The sequence below is a fragment of the Lissotriton helveticus genome, chromosome 4_1, assembly GCF_964261635.1.
Source record: "Lissotriton helveticus chromosome 4_1, aLisHel1.1, whole genome shotgun sequence".
Classification (NCBI taxonomy): domain Eukaryota; kingdom Metazoa; phylum Chordata; class Amphibia; order Caudata; family Salamandridae; genus Lissotriton; species Lissotriton helveticus.
This window is the reverse complement of record NC_136063.1, coordinates 376,363,964-376,382,690: the sequence shown is the minus strand read 5'-3', so window position 1 is coordinate 376,382,690 and position 18,727 is coordinate 376,363,964. Positions and strand designations below refer to the sequence as shown.

General features: G+C 51.2%; 1 protein-coding gene across 2 annotated transcripts in view; it reads right to left on the bottom strand.

Annotated features, from left to right (window-relative positions):
* RSPO2 (R-spondin 2) overlaps nucleotides 1-18,030 on the bottom strand; it is a 391,996-nt gene extending 373,966 nt beyond the window's left edge. The window contains exons 1-2 of one of the 2 annotated variants that reach the window (XM_078686882.1): nucleotides 17,473-18,030; nucleotides 16,846-17,179 (exon numbers count right to left, since the gene is read on the bottom strand). In XM_078686882.1, coding sequence (XP_078543008.1) covers nucleotides 16,846-16,939 — 94 coding nt within the window. In that variant the 5' untranslated portion in view covers nucleotides 16,940-17,179; nucleotides 17,473-18,030. Of the gene's footprint in view, nucleotides 1-16,845 lie in introns of both variants that reach the window. The other variant, XM_078686883.1, reaches the window with a different exon arrangement.
* Nucleotides 18,031-18,727: the final 697 nt, after the last annotated feature.

Genomic DNA, 18,727 nt, shown 5'->3' with positions numbered 1-18,727 from the left:
TATCTTGAAAATGTTACACATTCTGCAAATCAAGCAAGTAAATGTATGTCATTGGTGTTAAAAGTTGGTTCAGACCAATATCCCCAAACTACGTGAACAATGTAGGCATTGTGAATTTTATTCAAACGTAGGGTTAGGAAACGTCCCAAATTTCCAATTGTTATACACGTTCATAATTTTCCACTAAAATCAATATTTTTTTCAGGCATGTCCTCCTTTTTACGTTCCTTCTAACATTAGTTTAATTCGTGTAATTTAGCATATTCTGCATACCTGTGTCCTTTATAATACCTTTTATGACATGCACTCGGAGAACCGTGCAAAAAATGTACATGTTTTCACTCACTAAAAAAGCGTGTTTGTGTGCGTGATCCTGACCTACCTAGCACACTGCTGGTCCCTTCCACAGCCCTGGTCTTCTTTTCTAGGTTACACTACCGAAACACTCACCCCCAACCCACAGCTCACGATCCTGACATACGTCACGCACGTACAGCGCACTTCTAGAGACATTTTGGGCTCACTTATGCACGGCTGTCTTAGATCTATGTTTATATTTTGTAATCATGTATATTTTATGCGTACATACATTATGATTCTTTCCTGGCACGCGCCGATTTACAGTAAGAAACGAGTCGATGTTCACTGACTGACCGGTACTGTTTCAATAGGTGACGGTGACATAAATCTCAGAATAAACTGCGTCATCACTGGATATTAATAATTTGCTCAGCCAATGAAGTCAGATACCAGTAAGGTGCCGGTGTGGGTGTGGACCTGGATTTTAGAGGCATCCTTCGAAATCCAGACAACGTTGAAATCTGCCGGTCCACAATCACAGTAAGCTGGTGGGTAGATAAACCTACAGGGTACGTAAAAAGACATCTCTGCACCTGCGGATTATTTCTGCAGGGAGAACTCCCTTCCACAGCCCAAACTCAGGAGCACTGCAGGTGGGGCACAGGGCTCCAGGGCAGGCGAACCCAGACAGTCCCACTGTTGAGGCGGATGTTTTGTGAGTCATCGCCGAGGTTCACACGTCTGAAGTGCAGAAAGCGTGCCTAGCCGTGCTTCAAAGCTCTGGAAAGGAAAGGATTATTCACTTTGCTGCTTGTGCAGTGTTTGCCTCTCAGTGATTGGTGGGATGCTTGAGCTAATCTCAGACACCTGTAATATTACTCTGCTACATTTCCATTGATAGGTTTTCTGCTCAGTGTCCCATTCTAAAGAGGGAGCAGCGATATGCAAATCAGCCTTGGTCCTCCTCCAATAGAAACAGTCCAACCTAAGCTGGCGGGCCAGGTCCCTTCCAGACAGAAACACAAGCAATCCCAGACAGGTGTCAGCCTCGTTGGGCCTGATCAGTGAGAGGCAGCTTGAGTTCAATAACACAAGGAGCATGGGACCAACGTCTGGGCATACTCATCGCACCTAGGGTGTCTCACTTAGAAAAACAAAGAAATGATGGGTTGAACGCTTAAATTAATTTTAGTCACGGGTAATAACTTGGGCCACATTCCGGTCCTTTTTTTTGGTTGCCCATTAAGCAACTCTAAATAGATACCAGACATATGCAAATCAGACTTACTCCTTGTCCACTAGGAGCAGTCCAGCCCAAACTGCTGAATTATTTTCACGCAAAAACAACCACAGCCTACCCTCCTAGTAAGATTTTCAGTGTTGAAAACAAAGGATTACTAATTTGCAATACAAATGTATAGCTCCAATTACAGGTGTTAAGGGGAGTAGCTCTCAGTAGATGCAGTGGCACTGGGGCCCTGGTGTAACTTATGCCTATTTTTTATGAACCAACCAGAGGGTATTCTGGCCATTTTCCTTTCCTGCATTGGGGGTATGGCACCCTTGCTACAACTCTGCAGGTTTATGTGATGCCATTGGACATTCATCTACATGAGATCTGACATAACAGCTGACCAAAATATTCACAAGTAATTTTGAAGTACTAAATACTGCCCCAGACGCACTCATAAAGGGGGCACCCAAGGTGCCACTGTCAGAATGCAGATGTATTGGTAACTGCATATTGAGAGTGGTTGTTAAACTACTAGAATGAACTCTTGAAAAAAAGTATTGGGGTCCTGATTCAGAGTGGTTCGAAATTTACAGACCCCTGAGCATGGGTTCACAAATCCCTGTTTGTGCAGGGGTCGTAATTGCGAGTTGGGTGGTATTACATTTTCCAGTAATTAACAAGTGTTGTTAATGTTAAATACCTCACACTTCATTACATTTTGACAGTCCAAACCTGTGGAATTTAACAGATGATCAAAAAAAGCACCCAAATCTGCATGTTAATGCCCAAAAACTTTGCAGCTCTGCAATTTTCAGGGAAATGTCAGCCAAAAATGACTGTCAGATATATGGGACCATTCAATGTCCCAGATGGAAAAGTGAACCCAGCCGCCACCCCCGAATCCCCAGTAATTTTGAAGTTCTAATGGATCCACACACACACACCTGCAAGTCTAACAGAAAATCACAATATCCCCCGTGAACATCCCGAAATGTAGAGCTTCTAAGTGAAGTTCTACTTTTAGGCAGTGCTCGCCTTGTGTCCACCGGCATCATAAGGACTATTCTTGATTTGAACCTCCCTGAACAGTTCATGGGATTGGCACTGGCCTTGCCACAACTCCTTGTTATGCTGACCTCTCCCACCCACCTATTAACAGTGATGGGAAGCGGCTTTCGCTCATTGGAATTTCTCTCCAGAAGATCTAAGACTCAGCCGTACTTTCACAACCTTCAGAAATTTTTTTAAAACCCAGTTGTTCAGAATGCACAGTCATTTATGTTATGTCAGTTTATGATGCTATGTATGGCAAACTAATCATCCATGAGGGTATCCAGGTGATGCGCAGTTGTGCAGGCATGTAGTTCCCACAGAGCTATTTGAAGAACCATGTCTTTGGCCTCTTATGAAACTCAAGAAGTGAGGAGAAAGCTGACATTGTGGGAGGTTGTTCCATGTTTTGGGTGTGATGTAGGAGAATGAGCGACCTCCTGCTCTGCTTTCGTGGATGCAGGGGGGTAAGAGTGAGGGAGAGCATAGGCGTCTGGCGGGCTGGTGAAAGTGTATGCAGCCGTTCTTGTATGATGGTCCAGTGTTATGTAAGGCTTTGTAAGTTAATTATGAGCAGTTTGAATTGGCTGCGTTTGTTATCCGTTGTGATATCCGTTCTCTTTACCCTTGTCCCCATCTAGATTACTGTCTAGTATATATTTATCCAGTTTTATGAGAAGTGCTCCATTGCCCACGTTGCTGATTCCACACTATGCAAATATATCAAATAAAAAAGAAAGACATAATGAACGTTGTGAATGTCTCATTAGATCGTTTATCACTCACTAGTTGCATTTCCTATAAATATTTCTAAATGCTGTAGTCAACACTCTGGATACAGGCACAAAATTGACCCTGCACTCGAGAAACAATGTTTCTGAACTGGACACCCACATACACGCGGGGGGATACACTCATTCCCAAATCTTTACATCTAAATGATGGACTACATGGCGCCTTGTTGATGCTGCTTGCTCATATAGATGCAATACTGACTTCAGATACCCCACATGCTCTTTGCTGATTAAAATACCTTATCAGAACTGTCAACAAAAAAAACGACATCAGATAAAGAACCTTTTTGAGCCCTGAAGAAGTCCCAAGAGGGATGAAACGCGCTGGCGAGCAATTCTGTTGTGTCTTTTAAGAATACAATTTTGGAATAAAAAGGACGTTTTCTACAATCAAAAATACCATTGTTTAGTCTTTTCATTTGGGAAGCTATTTGTCTTATATTTTGTTCTGTCTTTGAAATATGATGCAATATTGCTGTCACAGATAGAATGTTTGTGTTTCTCGGGTGCAGGGTCAATGTTGTGCCTTTGTCAGTGGTGGCTTGCCAACCACCTATTTGGGATGTATGTGGGTCACATTCCAGACCAAATGCACCAAGGTGATTGAAAGGATTTAGAGGCCATTACACGTAATAAACGTCTGGTGCTGGATCTTTATGCTCTGACCCTCTTCCTTGTCTGTATAACACTCTGGATACGTTTGCCCTCACTCATTTAGTGAGATGCATTGTGCTCTCAGATAATATGGCCACCATGTTTATGGCATTCTTTTCTAGTCCCTGCCTAAATCAATCCAGCCCGTCTTCTGGTTACTAGATTGTTTGAGCAAGTTTTATGCAACGTGTGATTTGTTAATAGCATTTCAATCCTGCTGACACACTGGAGTAGTGTGGCTCACTGGTTAGAGGCGGCAGGCCTGAGAGCAGAAGTCAGCCTGGGACCAGGGTTCAATTCCCGACGCGGCAGGGTCGTGGACCTTGGTCAGCGGACTCGATAATTCTCGCTTCGGTGCTTACTCTAATCAGGGGTTCCACTCGGCAACTCTGGGCATTAGCTTGCCTAATCTCCACAACGGCCCCACCAATTCCGGGGATGCCTGGCTCCACCTTGGGGACTCCCAGCAAGGGACCATCCCACAGGGAAAGCCAGGACGGGTTCCCCAGAGTTATACAGCGCCGGGACGCCCCGTTGCTGGGGCAGCTGTGCGCTTTACAAGTATACTACATTTACATTTACATTTACACTCTACACTGTCTTTCTCCAGTTCTAGATCAGTAAACTAGGGCCCTGGCGCATCCCAGTGTAGCATTTTTAGGTCAGGATAACTAAATGTAATTTTCAATAATGCCTAGATACCTTCTCAGTGCTAGGAAACAAACTCTTTATATTGATATTTTTCCTGCGCTGTAGGGTCGGCCTAGGTGGAGACAGTACTTTTAATATTCAAGCTCGAGCAGAAACTTGTTTTTGTTTCACAGGAAGATCACTGACACCACTAAGCAGGAGAGCAGTGCCTTTAAAGATCAGTGCCAGGACTTCCCAAGGACACAGGCAACTGTGCAAGACTGTGTTGGTGTTTCCTCACTTTAGTCCCTGTAGTGAAGGCTCTGTAGTCACACATGTCATGTTCAGTGAAGTTTTTACATTCTGGCATTTGACCTGCCAACTTACACAGTGCCCCTATGTGTCACACAATATCAGCTCCCTTCACTAGGTGATATTTAGTTATCACACACTGATCAAAAGGTGGCCTGGTAACCCCTGCAATGAGTGGGTTTCCAGCTCGTCTGTGGAGCCGCTGCGCAGTCAATGTCCATTACAAGATGTGAACATCTCTGGGTACCAGTGGCAGACTGACAAGCATTTTTTTATCAGAGTCTGGGGAGGGTAGAAGTGCTTCACAAGAAATGCTGGCACAAAAGCCCACCTGGCCCTTCCAAGGATCCACCCCCTTCTCTCACACTGCAAAGAATATTTCGAAATTGGCGGGTCTCTGACATCCATGCAAATAATGCAAATGCTGTTTACACAACCGTTTACATGGTCCTCCTTAACCAGTTATTTTCCCAACCTCTGAAGCAACCCCATGAATCAGGGATGCCTCCCTGTTGATTCTGGCCAATGTGTCTAACAACAACCCATATGCCGTAAACTAATGTATCACAATGTGTATATGTAGAGCTTATCTCACTGTCATTTCAAGAATTTTGGTTGACCCAGATAAGGCATTTTTTGGGGACACTGTGTGGAACAAATTTGAATGTTATTACCCAGTTCCTGCTAATTCAAGCCTGCATGATACTACACAATAGTAAGTTAAACTTTACCAGGGCGACAAAAAGCAGTTGTAATATATATTGATGGGACCCCAAAAATCCTTAAGATGATACTGGGTGGAGAGAGAGAGTTATAGGATGTAGACAGAGATTGAGGGAGGTTTGGATAATTAGACTAGACAGAGCTCTAATAGGGGGAGGTTCACTTTCCTGGGGGCCCCCATAACATGTGGGGGCCCTGGGCAATTGCCCATTGTGACCAGGCCATAAAACGTCTCTGGCTTACCTTAACTTCAGGGAACTTTTTGGCTCTATTGATAGATAACAGACGTTTATTGTTACGTAACTCAATTGTGCGCATGTTATCAACTTTAGGATGATGAAAGGCTGACTAACCCTCTAGAACTTGAAGCTGTGACTCCGTGCTCAAGCAAAGATCTCTGCACTAGGTTAGTTAGTCCACTGAGGCAACAGACTAAAATATATGTTACACAAGTTCCCAAAGAATCTGCATTTTTTTAAAACAAAAATGTATTACTTTTTCATTCCAACTTTTCAGTGTCATAATGTGCAGTCAAGTTCAGGCGGCTCCTTCGAAATGCAATACTTTTCCCGGAGAGTGAGGGGCTCCTTTAGCAAATGTACAGCTCTCTCCCACAGCTCATGCCACACATGGCTCGCGGCATGCAGTGCAGAGAGCCGGCCGCAACTCCCTCGCCCCACCCACCGCTCTCAAAGTGAAATATTAGTTAAAGTTAAGTGATAGATGTGTTTTCCATTCTGAGTGGATGCAATTGATTTCCACTGACTGCAGAGGCCCATCTCTGCCAGAATGTTATTTCATTACGCAAATGATATTACACTGCATCTGAGATCATGCAATAAAGCGAGGAGAAGGCCAGGCGCGCGCTCGCCGCCAGTGCCCCACAGTGATTGCTTAATGGCTTGCAGGTGAGCCTCGGAGAACTTCTGCAAAACTGGGGAATTTGATCCCGAAATGGGTAAGGCTGTCTCTTGGAATCATGTGCGCAATGTCCTAAGACGGTATCAATGTCGCAGACATGGCACTTCAGACAGGTTTACTGCGCGCGGAGGCAGATGCTACGAGGGAAAAGTCCGCCACAGGCGCGTGAACCCCTCCCCGTCCCGCCCCCCTCAGAAAGTGAGAGGGGAGTTAAGAGCATTACAGGGAGCTCTCCACTGTGTCCAGTGTCAATAATGGGCTGGCCTAGCTGGTAGCCAAATGTCCACCCAAGAACCAATTTCATTTGCTCCCCTTTGGGCCAAGTCAATTGTTCAGTGTGCGCCACCAGCGCCTGCAGGATCCTTCAGTGGACATGAGAGCAATTAAAAGCAGCTTACGCTCTTGTAGTGGGGCTCATTCAAAGCCCTTGAGTTAGATCTCTATTCATGTCAGTCCTCCCACAATGCACTACTTAAGCCGTGTTGTAAAAACACCAGCATTGCCCTCCACTGTCTGGCCAGCACGATAAGTAGTTCCACATTTAATTAAAGACACAGTACACCCTTTGTTGGCAGAGATTGTCGGGTCACTTGGAAGCACTGCTTTCATTTCCATACAGAGCCGTGGACTGCACCAAAACATCTGTTGTGAGGGGGGGCCAACACGTGAACGGTCATTCTTAGTGATGTCCCAAAACTTGCCCACCTCTCCTGGAGCTGATAGTACATGTTCTGCACTTTGAAGCACAGTATTTTAACTCACTGTAAGTGCCAGTGGCAGCTCGCACTTCCATGGCAGCTTGTTGTGACATGCGTGCAATTGAGCAACTCAATCCACTGAAGGTTGTAAAAACCCAAATACAAAATGTAGCATTTCAATGAAAAGCATGATGCTCCAGGGGTGCATGACATGTTGGTGAGTCGTGTGTGTACACACTCATGGTGATAACACGTGATCTTAGTAGGGGAAAATTAGAAATGAGGCTGAATGGCCACTGGCGAGAGAACACATCTGATGCGAAGCCATGATGACCCAATGATTTCGTTGGAGAAACGGAGGCGGAAGTATGAAGACAACATTGATGGAAGCCCACGTGGGAAAACCAGAGTGAGCTGCAGTCTTCCAAGAGATGGAGAGGTCGTGAATCCACAGTACCTGCTATAAGCCAGTCATGGTCCTTGAACTGCTGACATCTGCTACGAGTAGTCTGGTGTTTATCATGGGAGGCTGAGTCTCTTTGGCAGTTCAAAAAGAGGACTCTTATGCCAGACACGATACACTTCATTTTGGCATATTGAGGACATCTTTTTGTGAGAATGTGCCCAATCACCCATTTCAGAATCAGATGCATAGATGACTGCAGACTTCTGATCTTATAAGATGTGCAAATTATAAGCCCTGATGAAGGTCGTGTATGAGCGAAACACATTCATTGTCTTGGCTGCTTCAGCATAAAGAGACAGCTAATAAAGAATTGCTTCTAACAGCACCAGTTGGAAATTTCTGGTGAGGTGTATTGGTCCTTAGCTGTCCTAGAAGGTCCATGAGCTGCTGACATCTACTCTGAGTACTTTGCTCTGCATCGTGGGAGACCAAGGCTGCAGACATAACAGGGGTGGCCCATCAACCGCTGACATCTTCTCCAAGCACTACGGGATGCATTGCGTGAGGGTGCTGACATAACTGGGGTGGCCCATGAACTGCATCTGCTCTAAGTACTCTAGCATTCAACAAGAAGCAGGGGGTGCTGATAACTTATCAGTGATGGTGCAGGAATTATTGACGCCTTCTCTAAACACTACGATGCTAACAACATGTCCATTGCATCCCTCAATTTATGATGTCTGCTCTGTGCCCTAGCACTACTGATTACATTGCAGACGGCAGAATATACTGATACCATATCAGCAATGGCCCATGCATCGCCGATGTGCATCATAGAAGAAACTGATATCATGTCAGTGATGGGACAATGAATCCCTAGGGGTGTTCCTAAACACTAGGGCATGCATTGCAAGAGGTATCCTGCGACTGGGATCCTACCAATGACAGTCCATGAACTGCCGATGCTGCTCCAATCACTATAGAATGCAAGATACTCAGCAGACAATTCTGACACCTTGCCAGTGATGGATGATGAATCCCTGGTGGCTGCACTAAACACAACGGTATGCATTATAGGCAGCAGAAGATACTGATACCATTGCGGTGATGGATGATGAATCCCTGGTGGTTGCACTAAACACAACGGTATGCATTATAGGCAGCAGAAGATTCTGATACCATGCCGGCAATGGCTGATGAATCTTTAGTGGACGCATTAAACACTATGGTATGCATCCTAGGCAGCAGAAGAATTTGATACCATGCCAGTGATGGATGACGAATCCCTGGTGGTTGCATTAAACACTACATTCAGACAATGTAAACCCTTGCCCCAACATCAACCAATGTGTATTTTTAGGCGAATCACATTTTTGCTTTGATAGTAGGGGAATCACTGCACCTGGCAGCCCTTGGTGTTGCCCCTTTTGTTCGAGGCATGCCATGGCATTGTGACCCTTGCTGTTGCCTAGTTTGTCTGAAGCAGGCCCTGTGGCTGCCTGCGATGCTTTTGTTAGACAGATGCAGACCATGTGTGGCAGGACGCACTGCTTTATGGAGGACTATGTGTAGGTGAGTGCCACTACTGCTTTTGTCAGAGACAGACCATGTATTGCTCACCCCTCTGCTGCCTTGGAGGTTTGAAACAGACCAATCAAGGTCGGACTGGGACAGAAAATAGGCCCAGGCACCAAACTAAAGCGCCCCCATTAGCAAACGAGGTACCTAAAAAAAGTGGCCGGCATTTGCAAATCAGGCCAGTTTTTTTTTTCAGAACAAGAAAATCAGGCCAGTTTTTAACCAGTTAAAGCATGATGTATGTGCATTTTGCAAGTTATGGGAGATTGCATGAACTTGTGCTTGCTGCAGACAATGTTTCGGGTAATATCAGTAAAAAATTACCCTTTTGCCAATATAACAGGCCCACAAAATACTAAAAAACGCCCCACATACTGTCTGTCAGACCAGCCTGTCGGGCACTGCTTAATTGCCTTATAGGCCAGTCAATCCCTGGAGGCCATACATGGCTGGCTATCACTGCAGCCATATTAGTCTGTGGCAGGTCCTGTGTGATCCCCTTACACTTTGTTAGGCTGAGGCAGATCATGTGTAGGTGGACCCACTGCCTTATAGGAAGCCCATGTGTGTGTGAGTACTGCTGCTGCCTTGTTAGTCTGAGGGAGATACCGTATGCCTTGCCCTCACTGCACCAGCTTCTGCTTTTGGAACTTTGTTGCAACTAAAAGGTACTGTGAGTAAACGTGACGCAACTGTGAACTTTTCACGCATCTATAGAGAATTCTATCGCAACCTAGAGAATTCTATCGCAAACCTTAAGAACACTTTTTGAAACCATATTCTTGAACTGTATATGTTGGATTTTTGTTGTTTTGGTCTTGTGTAGTTTAGATTAAATACCTTTATTTTTCTAAACTGTTGTGGAGTCAGTTTGTGGTGTTTTCACTGTGTTACTGTGAGTGTTGGTACAAATACTTTACACATTGCCTCTGGTTAGCACAGACTGCTCGTGCCAAGCTACCTAGAGGGTGAGCAGGGGTTATCTCAGAGGGTTTCCTCCTTACCCTGACTAGAAGCAAGGGTCCCTATTTGGACAGTGGTACCTACCCCTGCCAACTAGAGACCCCCAGTACTAACAGAAGCCATGTGTGGCTGGCCCTCACTGCTGTCTTGCTCGTCTGAGGGATGGCGCATGGCTAGCCCTCACTGCTGGCTTGTTCGTCTGAGGGATGGCGCATGGCTAGCCCTCACTGCTGCCTTGTTCGTCTGAGGGATGGCACATGGCTGGCCCTCACTGCTGCCTTGTTCGTCTGAGGGATGGCCCATGGCTGGCCCTCACAGCTGCTATGTTTGTCTGAGGGATGGCCCATGGCTCGCCATCACTGCTACCTTGTTTGTCTTAGGGAGGGCCCATGGCTGACCCTCGCTACTGCCTTGTTCATATTAGTGATGGCCCATGGCTGGCCCTCGCTGGTGCCTTGTTCATCTGAGGGATGGCCCATGGCTGGCCCTCATTGCTGCATTGTTCGTCTTAGGGATGGCCCATGGCTGGCCCTCAATGCTGCCTTGTTCATCTTAGGGATGGCCCATGGCTGGCCCTTACTGCTGCCTTGTTCGTCTTAGGGATGGCGCATTATTGGCCCTCACTGCTGCCTTGTTTGTCTGAGGGATGGCCACTGGCTGGCCCTCACTGCTGCCTTGTTCGTCTTAGGGATGGCCCATGGCTGGCCCTCACTTCTGCCTTGTTTGTCTGAGGGGTGGCCCAGAGCTGGCCCTCACTGCTGCCTTATTTGTCTCAGGGATTGTGCATGGCTGGCCCTAACTGCTGCCTTGTTCATCTGAGGGATGGGCCATGGCTAACCCTCACTGCTGCCATGTTTGTCTGAGGGATGGCCCATGGCTGGCCATCACTGCTGCTTCATTCGTCTGAGGGATGGGCCATGGCTGACCCTCACTGCTGCCATGTTTGTCTGAGGGATGGCCCATGGCTGGCCCTCACTGCTGCCTTGTTCGTCTGAGGGATGGGCCATGGCTGACCCTCACTGCTGCCATGTTTGTCTGAGGGATGGCCCATGGCTGGCCATCACTGCTGTCTTGTTTGTCTGAGGGATGGCCCATGGCTGGCCATCACTGCTGCCTTGTTTGTCTGAGGGATGGCCCATGGCTGGCCATCACTGCTGCCTTGTTTGTCTGAGGGATGGCCCATGGCTGGCCATCACTGCTGCCTTGTTTGTCTGAGGGATGGCGCATGGCTAGCCCTCACTGCTGGCTGAGGGATGGCCCATGGCTGGCCCTCACTGCTGCCTTGTTTGTCTGAGGGATGGCGCATGGCTAGCCCTCACTGCTGGCTTGTTCGTCTGAGGGATGGCTCATGGCTAGCCCTCACTGCTGGCTTGTTCGTCTGAGGGATGGCCCATGGCTGGCCCTCACTGCTGCCTTGTTCGTCTGAGGGATGGCGCATGGCTATCCCTCACTGCTGCCTTGTTCATCTGAGGGATGGTGCATGGCTAGCCCTCACTGCTGGCTTATTCGTTGGAGGGATGGCGCATGGCTAGCCCTCACTGCTGGCTGAGGGATGGCCCATGGCTGGCCCTCACTGGTGCCTTGTTCGTCTGAGGGATGGCGCATGGCTAGCCCTCACTGCTGGCTTGTTCGTCTGAGGGATGGTGCATGGCTGACCCTCACTGCTGCCTTGTTCGTCTGAGGGATGGCGCATGGCTTGCCCTCACTGCTGCATTGTTCGTCTGAGGGATGGCCCAAGGCTGGTCCTCACTGCTGCCTTGTTCGTCTTAGGGATGGCCCATGGCTGGCCCTCATTGCTGCATTGTTCGTCTTAGGGATGGCCCATGGCTGGCCCTCACTGCTGCCTTGTTCATCTTAGGGATGGCCCATGGCTGGCCCTTACTGCTGCCTTGTTCGTCTTAGGGATGGCGCATTATTGGCCCTCACTGCTGCCTTGTTCGTCTTAGGGATGGCCCATGGCTGGCCCTCACTGCTGCCTTGTTTGTCTGAGGGGTGGCCCAGAGCTGGCCCTCACTGCTGCCTTATTTGTCTCAGGGATCGTGCATGGCTGGCCCTAACTGCTGCCTTGTTCATCTGAGGGATGGGCCATGGCTGACCCTCACTGCTGCCATGTTTGACTGAGGGATGGCCCATGGCTGGCCATCACTGCTGCTTCATTCGTCTGAGGGATGGGCCATGGCTGACCCTCACTGCTGCCATGTTTGTCTGAGGGATGGCCCATGGCTGGCCCTCACAGCTGCTATGTTTGTCTGAGGGATGGCCCATGGCTCGCCATCACTGCTACCTTGTTTGTCTTAGGGATGGCCCATGGCTGACCCTCGCTACTGCCTTGTTCATATTAGTGATGGCCCATGGCTGGCCCTCGCTGGTGCCTTGTTCATCTGAGGGATGGCCCATGGCTGGCCCTCATTGCTGCATTGTTCGTCTTAGGGATGGCCCATGGCTGGCCCTCAATGCTGCCTTGTTCATCTTAGGGATGGCCCATGGCTGGCCCTTACTGCTGCCTTGTTCGTCTTAGGGATGGCGCATTATTGGCCCTCACTGCTGCCTTGTTTGTCTGAGGGATGGCCACTGGCTGGCCCTCACTGCTGCCTTGTTCGTCTTAGGGATGGCCCATGGCTGGCCCTCACTTCTGCCTTGTTTGTCTGAGGGGTGGCCCAGAGCTGGCCCTCACTGCTGCCTTATTTGTCTCAGGGATCGTGCATGGCTGGCCCTAACTGCTGCCTTGTTCATCTGAGGGATGGGCCATGGCTAACCCTCACTGCTGCCATGTTTGTCTGAGGGATGGCCCATGGCTGGCCATCACTGCTGCTTCATTCGTCTGAGGGATGGGCCATGGCTGACCCTCACTGCTGCCATGTTTGTCTGAGGGATGGCCCATGGCTGGCCCTCACTGCTGCCTTGTTCGTCTGAGGGATGGGCCATGGCTGACCCTCACTGCTGCCATGTTTGTCTGAGGGATGGCCCATGGCTGGCCATCACTGCTGTCTTGTTTGTCTGAGGGATGGCCCATGGCTGGCCATCACTGCTGCCTTGTTTGTCTGAGGGATGGCCCATGGCTGGCCATCACTGCTGCCTTGTTTGTCTGAGGGATGGCCCATGGCTGGCCATCACTGCTGCCTTGTTTGTCTGAGGGATGGCGCATGGCTAGCCCTCACTGCTGGCTGAGGGATGGCCCATGGCTGGCCCTCACTGCTGCCTTGTTTGTCTGAGGGATGGCGCATGGCTAGCCCTCACTGCTGGCTTGTTCGTCTGAGGGATGGCTCATGGCTAGCCCTCACTGCTGGCTTGTTCGTCTGAGGGATGGCCCATGGCTGGCCCTCACTGCTGCCTTGTTCGTCTGAGGGATGGCGCATGGCTATCCCTCACTGCTGCCTTGTTCGTCTGAGGGATGGGCCATGGCTGGCCATCACTGCTGCCTTGTTTGTCTGAGGGATGGCCCATGGCTGACCCTCACTGCTGCCATGTTTGTCTGAGGGATGGCCCATGGCTGGCCATCACTGCTGCCTTGTTTGTCTGAGGGATGGCCCATGGCTGGCCATCACTGCTGCCTTGTTTGTCTGAGGGATGGCCCATGGCTGGCCATCACTGCTGCCTTGTTTGTCTGAGGGATGGCCCATGGCTGGCCATCACTGCTGCCTTGTTTGTCTGAGGGATGGCCCATGGCTGGCCCTCACTGCTGCCTTGTTCGTCTGAGGGATGGGCCATGGCTGACCCTCACTGCTGCCATGTTTGTCTGAGGGATGGCCCATGGCTGGCCCTCACTGCTGCCTTGTTCGTCTGAGGGATGGGCCATGGCTGACCCTCACTGCTGCCATGTTTGTCTGAGGGATGGCCCATGGCTGGCCATCACTGCTGCCTTGTTCGTCTGAGGGATGGGCCATGGCTGACCCTCACTGCTGCCATGTTTGTCTGAGGGATGGCCCATGGCTGGCCATCACTGCTGCCTTGTTCGTCTTAGGGATGGCCCATGGCTGGCCCTCGCTGGTGCCTTGTTCGTCCGAGGGATGGCACATGGCTGGCCCTCGCTGCTACCTTGTTCATCTGAGGGATGGCCCATGGCTCGCCATCACTGCTGCCTTATTCGTCTGCGGGATGGCCCATGGCTGGCCCTCACTGCTGCCTTGTTAGTCTGAGGGATGGCCCATGGCTGACCCCCCTCGCTGCTGCCTTGTTAGTCTGAGGGATGGCCCCAGGCTGGCCCTCACTGCTGCCTTGCTCATCTTAGGGATGGCCCATGGGTGGCCCTCTCCTGCCTTCTTTGTCTGAGTGATGGCCCATGGTTGGCCCTCACTGCTGCCTTGTTCGTCTTAGGGATGACCCATGGTTGGCCCTCACTGCTGCCTTGTTCGTCTTAGGGATGGCCCATGGTTGGCCCTCTCTGCTGCCTTGTTTGTCTGAGGGAAGCAATGTGTGGCTGGCCCTCACTGCTGCTTGTTAGTCTGAGGGATGGTCCATGGCTGGCCCTCGCTGCTGCCTTGTTAGTCTGAGGGTTGACCATGGCTGGCCCTCGCTGCTGCCTTGTTCGTCTTAGGGATGGCCCATGGTTGTCTCTCTCTGTTGCCTTGTTAGTCTGAGGGATGGCCCCAGGCTGGCCCTCGCTGCTGCCCTGTTAGTCTGAGGGATGGCCCATGCCATGGCCGCCCCTCGCTGCTGCCTTGTTAGTCTACGGCAGGTCATGTGTGGATGCCCCCCCTCTGGTGCTTTGTTATCCTGAGTGGCACTTGTTGTTTCATCCTCAGACAGCCCAGGTGTGCGTGGCTCCTTCTCCTGCGCCCTGTAAGCTCGGGGCAGACTCTGTGCGTTGTTTATCCGGGCGAGCTGCGCGAGATCGCTGTACTGATGTTCACAAGCCACCGCCGGCACGAACATGGGATCGATACGCCGGTTACATGAGCCGTCTCTCCGAGGGACACGAGCTTCATTATCCCCTGCAATTAGCTGACATGATACAGGCTGCGCTATTGATCACGCTGGCAGCAGCAGAGACGCCGGTCATCCGGGCAATATCTCAGAAGCACGGATGATACCTCGGGGGGAGGCGCAGCACAGCTGGACGCCCGGAGAGGCCCTTCTCGCCGCAGCAGCGCACGAGGCATCTTTGAAAGGGCCCCCTGAAGCAAACGTGCGCACGGTGACAGCACTGCTAAAGCAAAATGATGGGCCCCTTGTAGAATGCCGCGAGGGGCCCCTGAGACTCTTATATCTCGGACATATTGATAGGCATTTGCCTGGATACGGACCCTATGAGGGGTAAGGGGTATGCATTACACCCTTGGGTAACGGAAATCACTGCGGTTTTCAGAGTGACCCTGAGGAAATAAAAAGTTCTGCTGGCCCCTGAGACGGACCCGCCGCGCCTGCCCCCTCAAGTGCCAGCAGCACTTGAAGCGTCTGCCGGGAATGCGAGCCGTACACTCCGGGCACCCATCAGTCTAGAGCGCAGCATTGATTTCCAAACTTCCCCTGTGTCCCCGTCCCCGGCGAGCGGCGCGGTGTGCATCGATAACTCCGCGCGCACTGATCTATAATAAACGAGTGACCGTCACTTTGGAACCGCTGTAGTAGCCGTTTCCCGACACGGCAGGGTCGTGGGGAAGCGGAGCCTGCAGGGACGTGTCGCAGCAGGTGATCCCAGGGAGGTGCTCAGCGCACCTTTCCAGCACCCATGACACCTGGGCCAGACGCGCGCTGTCCCGCACACGAGAGGCAAGGGGCAACTTTTCACGACAATATGCTTCAAACTGATCAACTTTGGCCAGTGCTTCGAAGCTCTGGCAGAACCGTTTTTAGGTGTATAGAAACATGTTCAAAATGCTATACGTTCATGGCATGTAAAATGAATTATGCAGCATGACCACGGGAGTGTTTTCTTGGCATGGTTAGGTGGCTAGACATGGCACAGTTCACTGCTTTGAGTTTTTTTATAACATAACACCGGGTCTCTGTGGCACGGCTGCCCACCGCGCATTCCTGTCCTGGAAAGGGAGCAAAACCTGATACATGGCTTGTATTTTATGTATGGGTTTACCCGGAAAAAACAGAAAAGTGCAAACATTTCGAGTTCCCAAACCTCGGACCCTAAAACCATCGTAGGTTTACACGTGCCATAGGACAAGTGCGTAATTGAGTGTTTCCTTCTCCGTTCATATGAGCACGCATAATACAATGTACGGGTTTGTAGCGCACACTTCACCCAAAGGAGTCTCCTAGCGCTAAGGACATAACGCATGTGCACTAGTATCCGCTCAGTGGTCACACGGGAATTAAGGACTAAGGCACCCCTAGCATTCAGACCTCTGCGCATGTGGTCAGCTCGGATGCCTGAAGAGAATGCGTTTCCGCGCGCACATGTGCATACAAAGACTGGTTTCAGCAAACACGAGAAGGTGGCCGAGGCTAGATAAATATATACTTGTTAAAAGAGGCTAGTTTCGTGTCTCTGGTGGCATGCAGTGGTGCTCACTCTGTAGGAGCAGAGTCCCCCCGTCTCTCTTTGGATGATCTTTTGAGTGAACGTAGGCTCCCATGGCCCCCTCCTTGTGCACCCCCCCCCCTGCATCCCCCACCTGCAGCACCTACCTCTCTTGTTTCGCCTCCAGCGGGTGCCCTGGCACTGGCTGTAATCCACGCAGTTCAGGATGACCAGAGCGAAGGAAAATAGTCGGAACTGCATCGGGGCAGAGGGTGGGCTCAGCGGCCCGAGGTCTGTGCTGGGCTTGGAGCGGACCCCGGGGGGGTCAGGGGACGCGCACTGTCCAGGTTCGAGGGGAGTCGAGGGTTCAGGGGCAGCGGCCTCCGCTGGGCAGGTCCCCACATCAGGTGGACACAGACGTCGGAGAATCCAGACAGGTGGTGGCGCGCGGCATGCCAGTCAGCGTGAGTCCAGAGCGCCCTCCGACTCCAAGCTCCTCTCCTAGGGGAGAAATATAAGTTTGTAAAATGCACTACACGCAAACCAGTCCTTCAATCAGACGAGCGCCACGGGAGGAACATATCGGGTACATGTGGAATATATCACGGAGTAAAAATGTCAGGTCTGCCCCCATTACAATTTAATATTCCACAAAGCAATTAGTTGAGGTGATTATGTGCGGAAATGTAATTTGTCAAGTAAATGAGGCGCCTCCAAAGTGGCCTCTCATTCCCAGCTGATGCCCAGGGCGACCCCCTCTCCGCAGGTGGATGGATAGCCACAATTTAACTCACCTCCGAGGACCGGGGTCCGGCTTGCTCCTCGGACTCTCTTTTTGATTCCAGAATAGACAGGTGGTGCGTGGGGGGCGCGCCTCACACCACGTGCGCGTGAATCCAGGGGTGGATGCCCAGTGTCTCCAAGTACTTGGGGTGTCCAATGCCGGGACTGCAACTTTCTGCAATGTAAAAAGACGAGTCCACTGCAGAGACCTGTCTCCCAAAGTTCATTCCCAGAGCCTTGGGACCTGGGACCTTCACCACACCGGGACGCCCCTGTAGCCGCGCCTCACAGCTGGCGCTGTCCCGTGGCCGACGACAGAAGCCCTCCTCTGGCCAGTGACACGCTCGGCACGCGGAGGATGCGGAGCTGAGGATGCTGCTATGGTACCGGCTCTAGCCACGAGATGCGCAGCATGGAGAGGTGATGGCAGGCAGCACGGTCAATGCACGGCGCTTTGCTCAGTGCAGGAGGAGGTGCTAGCCTAGGCGGTGGTCTGCACTCCTCCGCGGGGTCCTAGAGCCGCCCAGTAGAGCAGAGGTCCTCTAGCCCTGCGGTCGCCCACGCCTCCGGTCCTCGCTCTGGCTGCATCAGTAGCGCGCAGTCCCTGGACCAGACGCGTCAGAAACAGAGCCAGACCACGCCGGGCACCGCTATGTGCGAGCCCTCTCCGGGGGCTTCTATCCACGTGCCATAGTCAAAGGGGGCGGGGGTCCCCCTCGTACTGCCCCGCAGCCCTGCCTGTGCCTTGTTTTGACCCTGGACAGACTAGGCTGGGGTGTTGGGACCTCTCCACAGTACCTCAGCGGTAGCAGCGGTGCGAACTTATGTCAGGAGCTTTCCACCTGTAACTCTGGGGTGTGAATGGCGCGGGGATGCTGCCTTCCTCCCGTGACGTCCCGTCCACACCTCTGTGCCCAGTCCTAGCTGAGGCTGGAGACCTTCCCACCTGCACTCCTTTGTACCTGCGCATGGGATGCGCAGAAGATGACGGGGCAGGCGGCCTGGTGCGCAGTGTGCCCTATCCCGGACCCTGTAGCTCTACGCTGCTCTTGCGCTTCTCCTGTGTGTGAGTGGAGGGAGAGATGGCACGCGTTCCGCTCACTTTCCCTTAAGGTGTCCGCTCTTCTTCCCTACCAATTAAGGGGCATGGATGGGACGGGACGAGGAGAGACGGGGCGCCTCACGCGGGAGTTATTCATTCCCACAATTTGTGAACCTCTTATTCGGCGCATGTGGCGGTGTGGCCGGGGGCACTGCGTGCCGGCT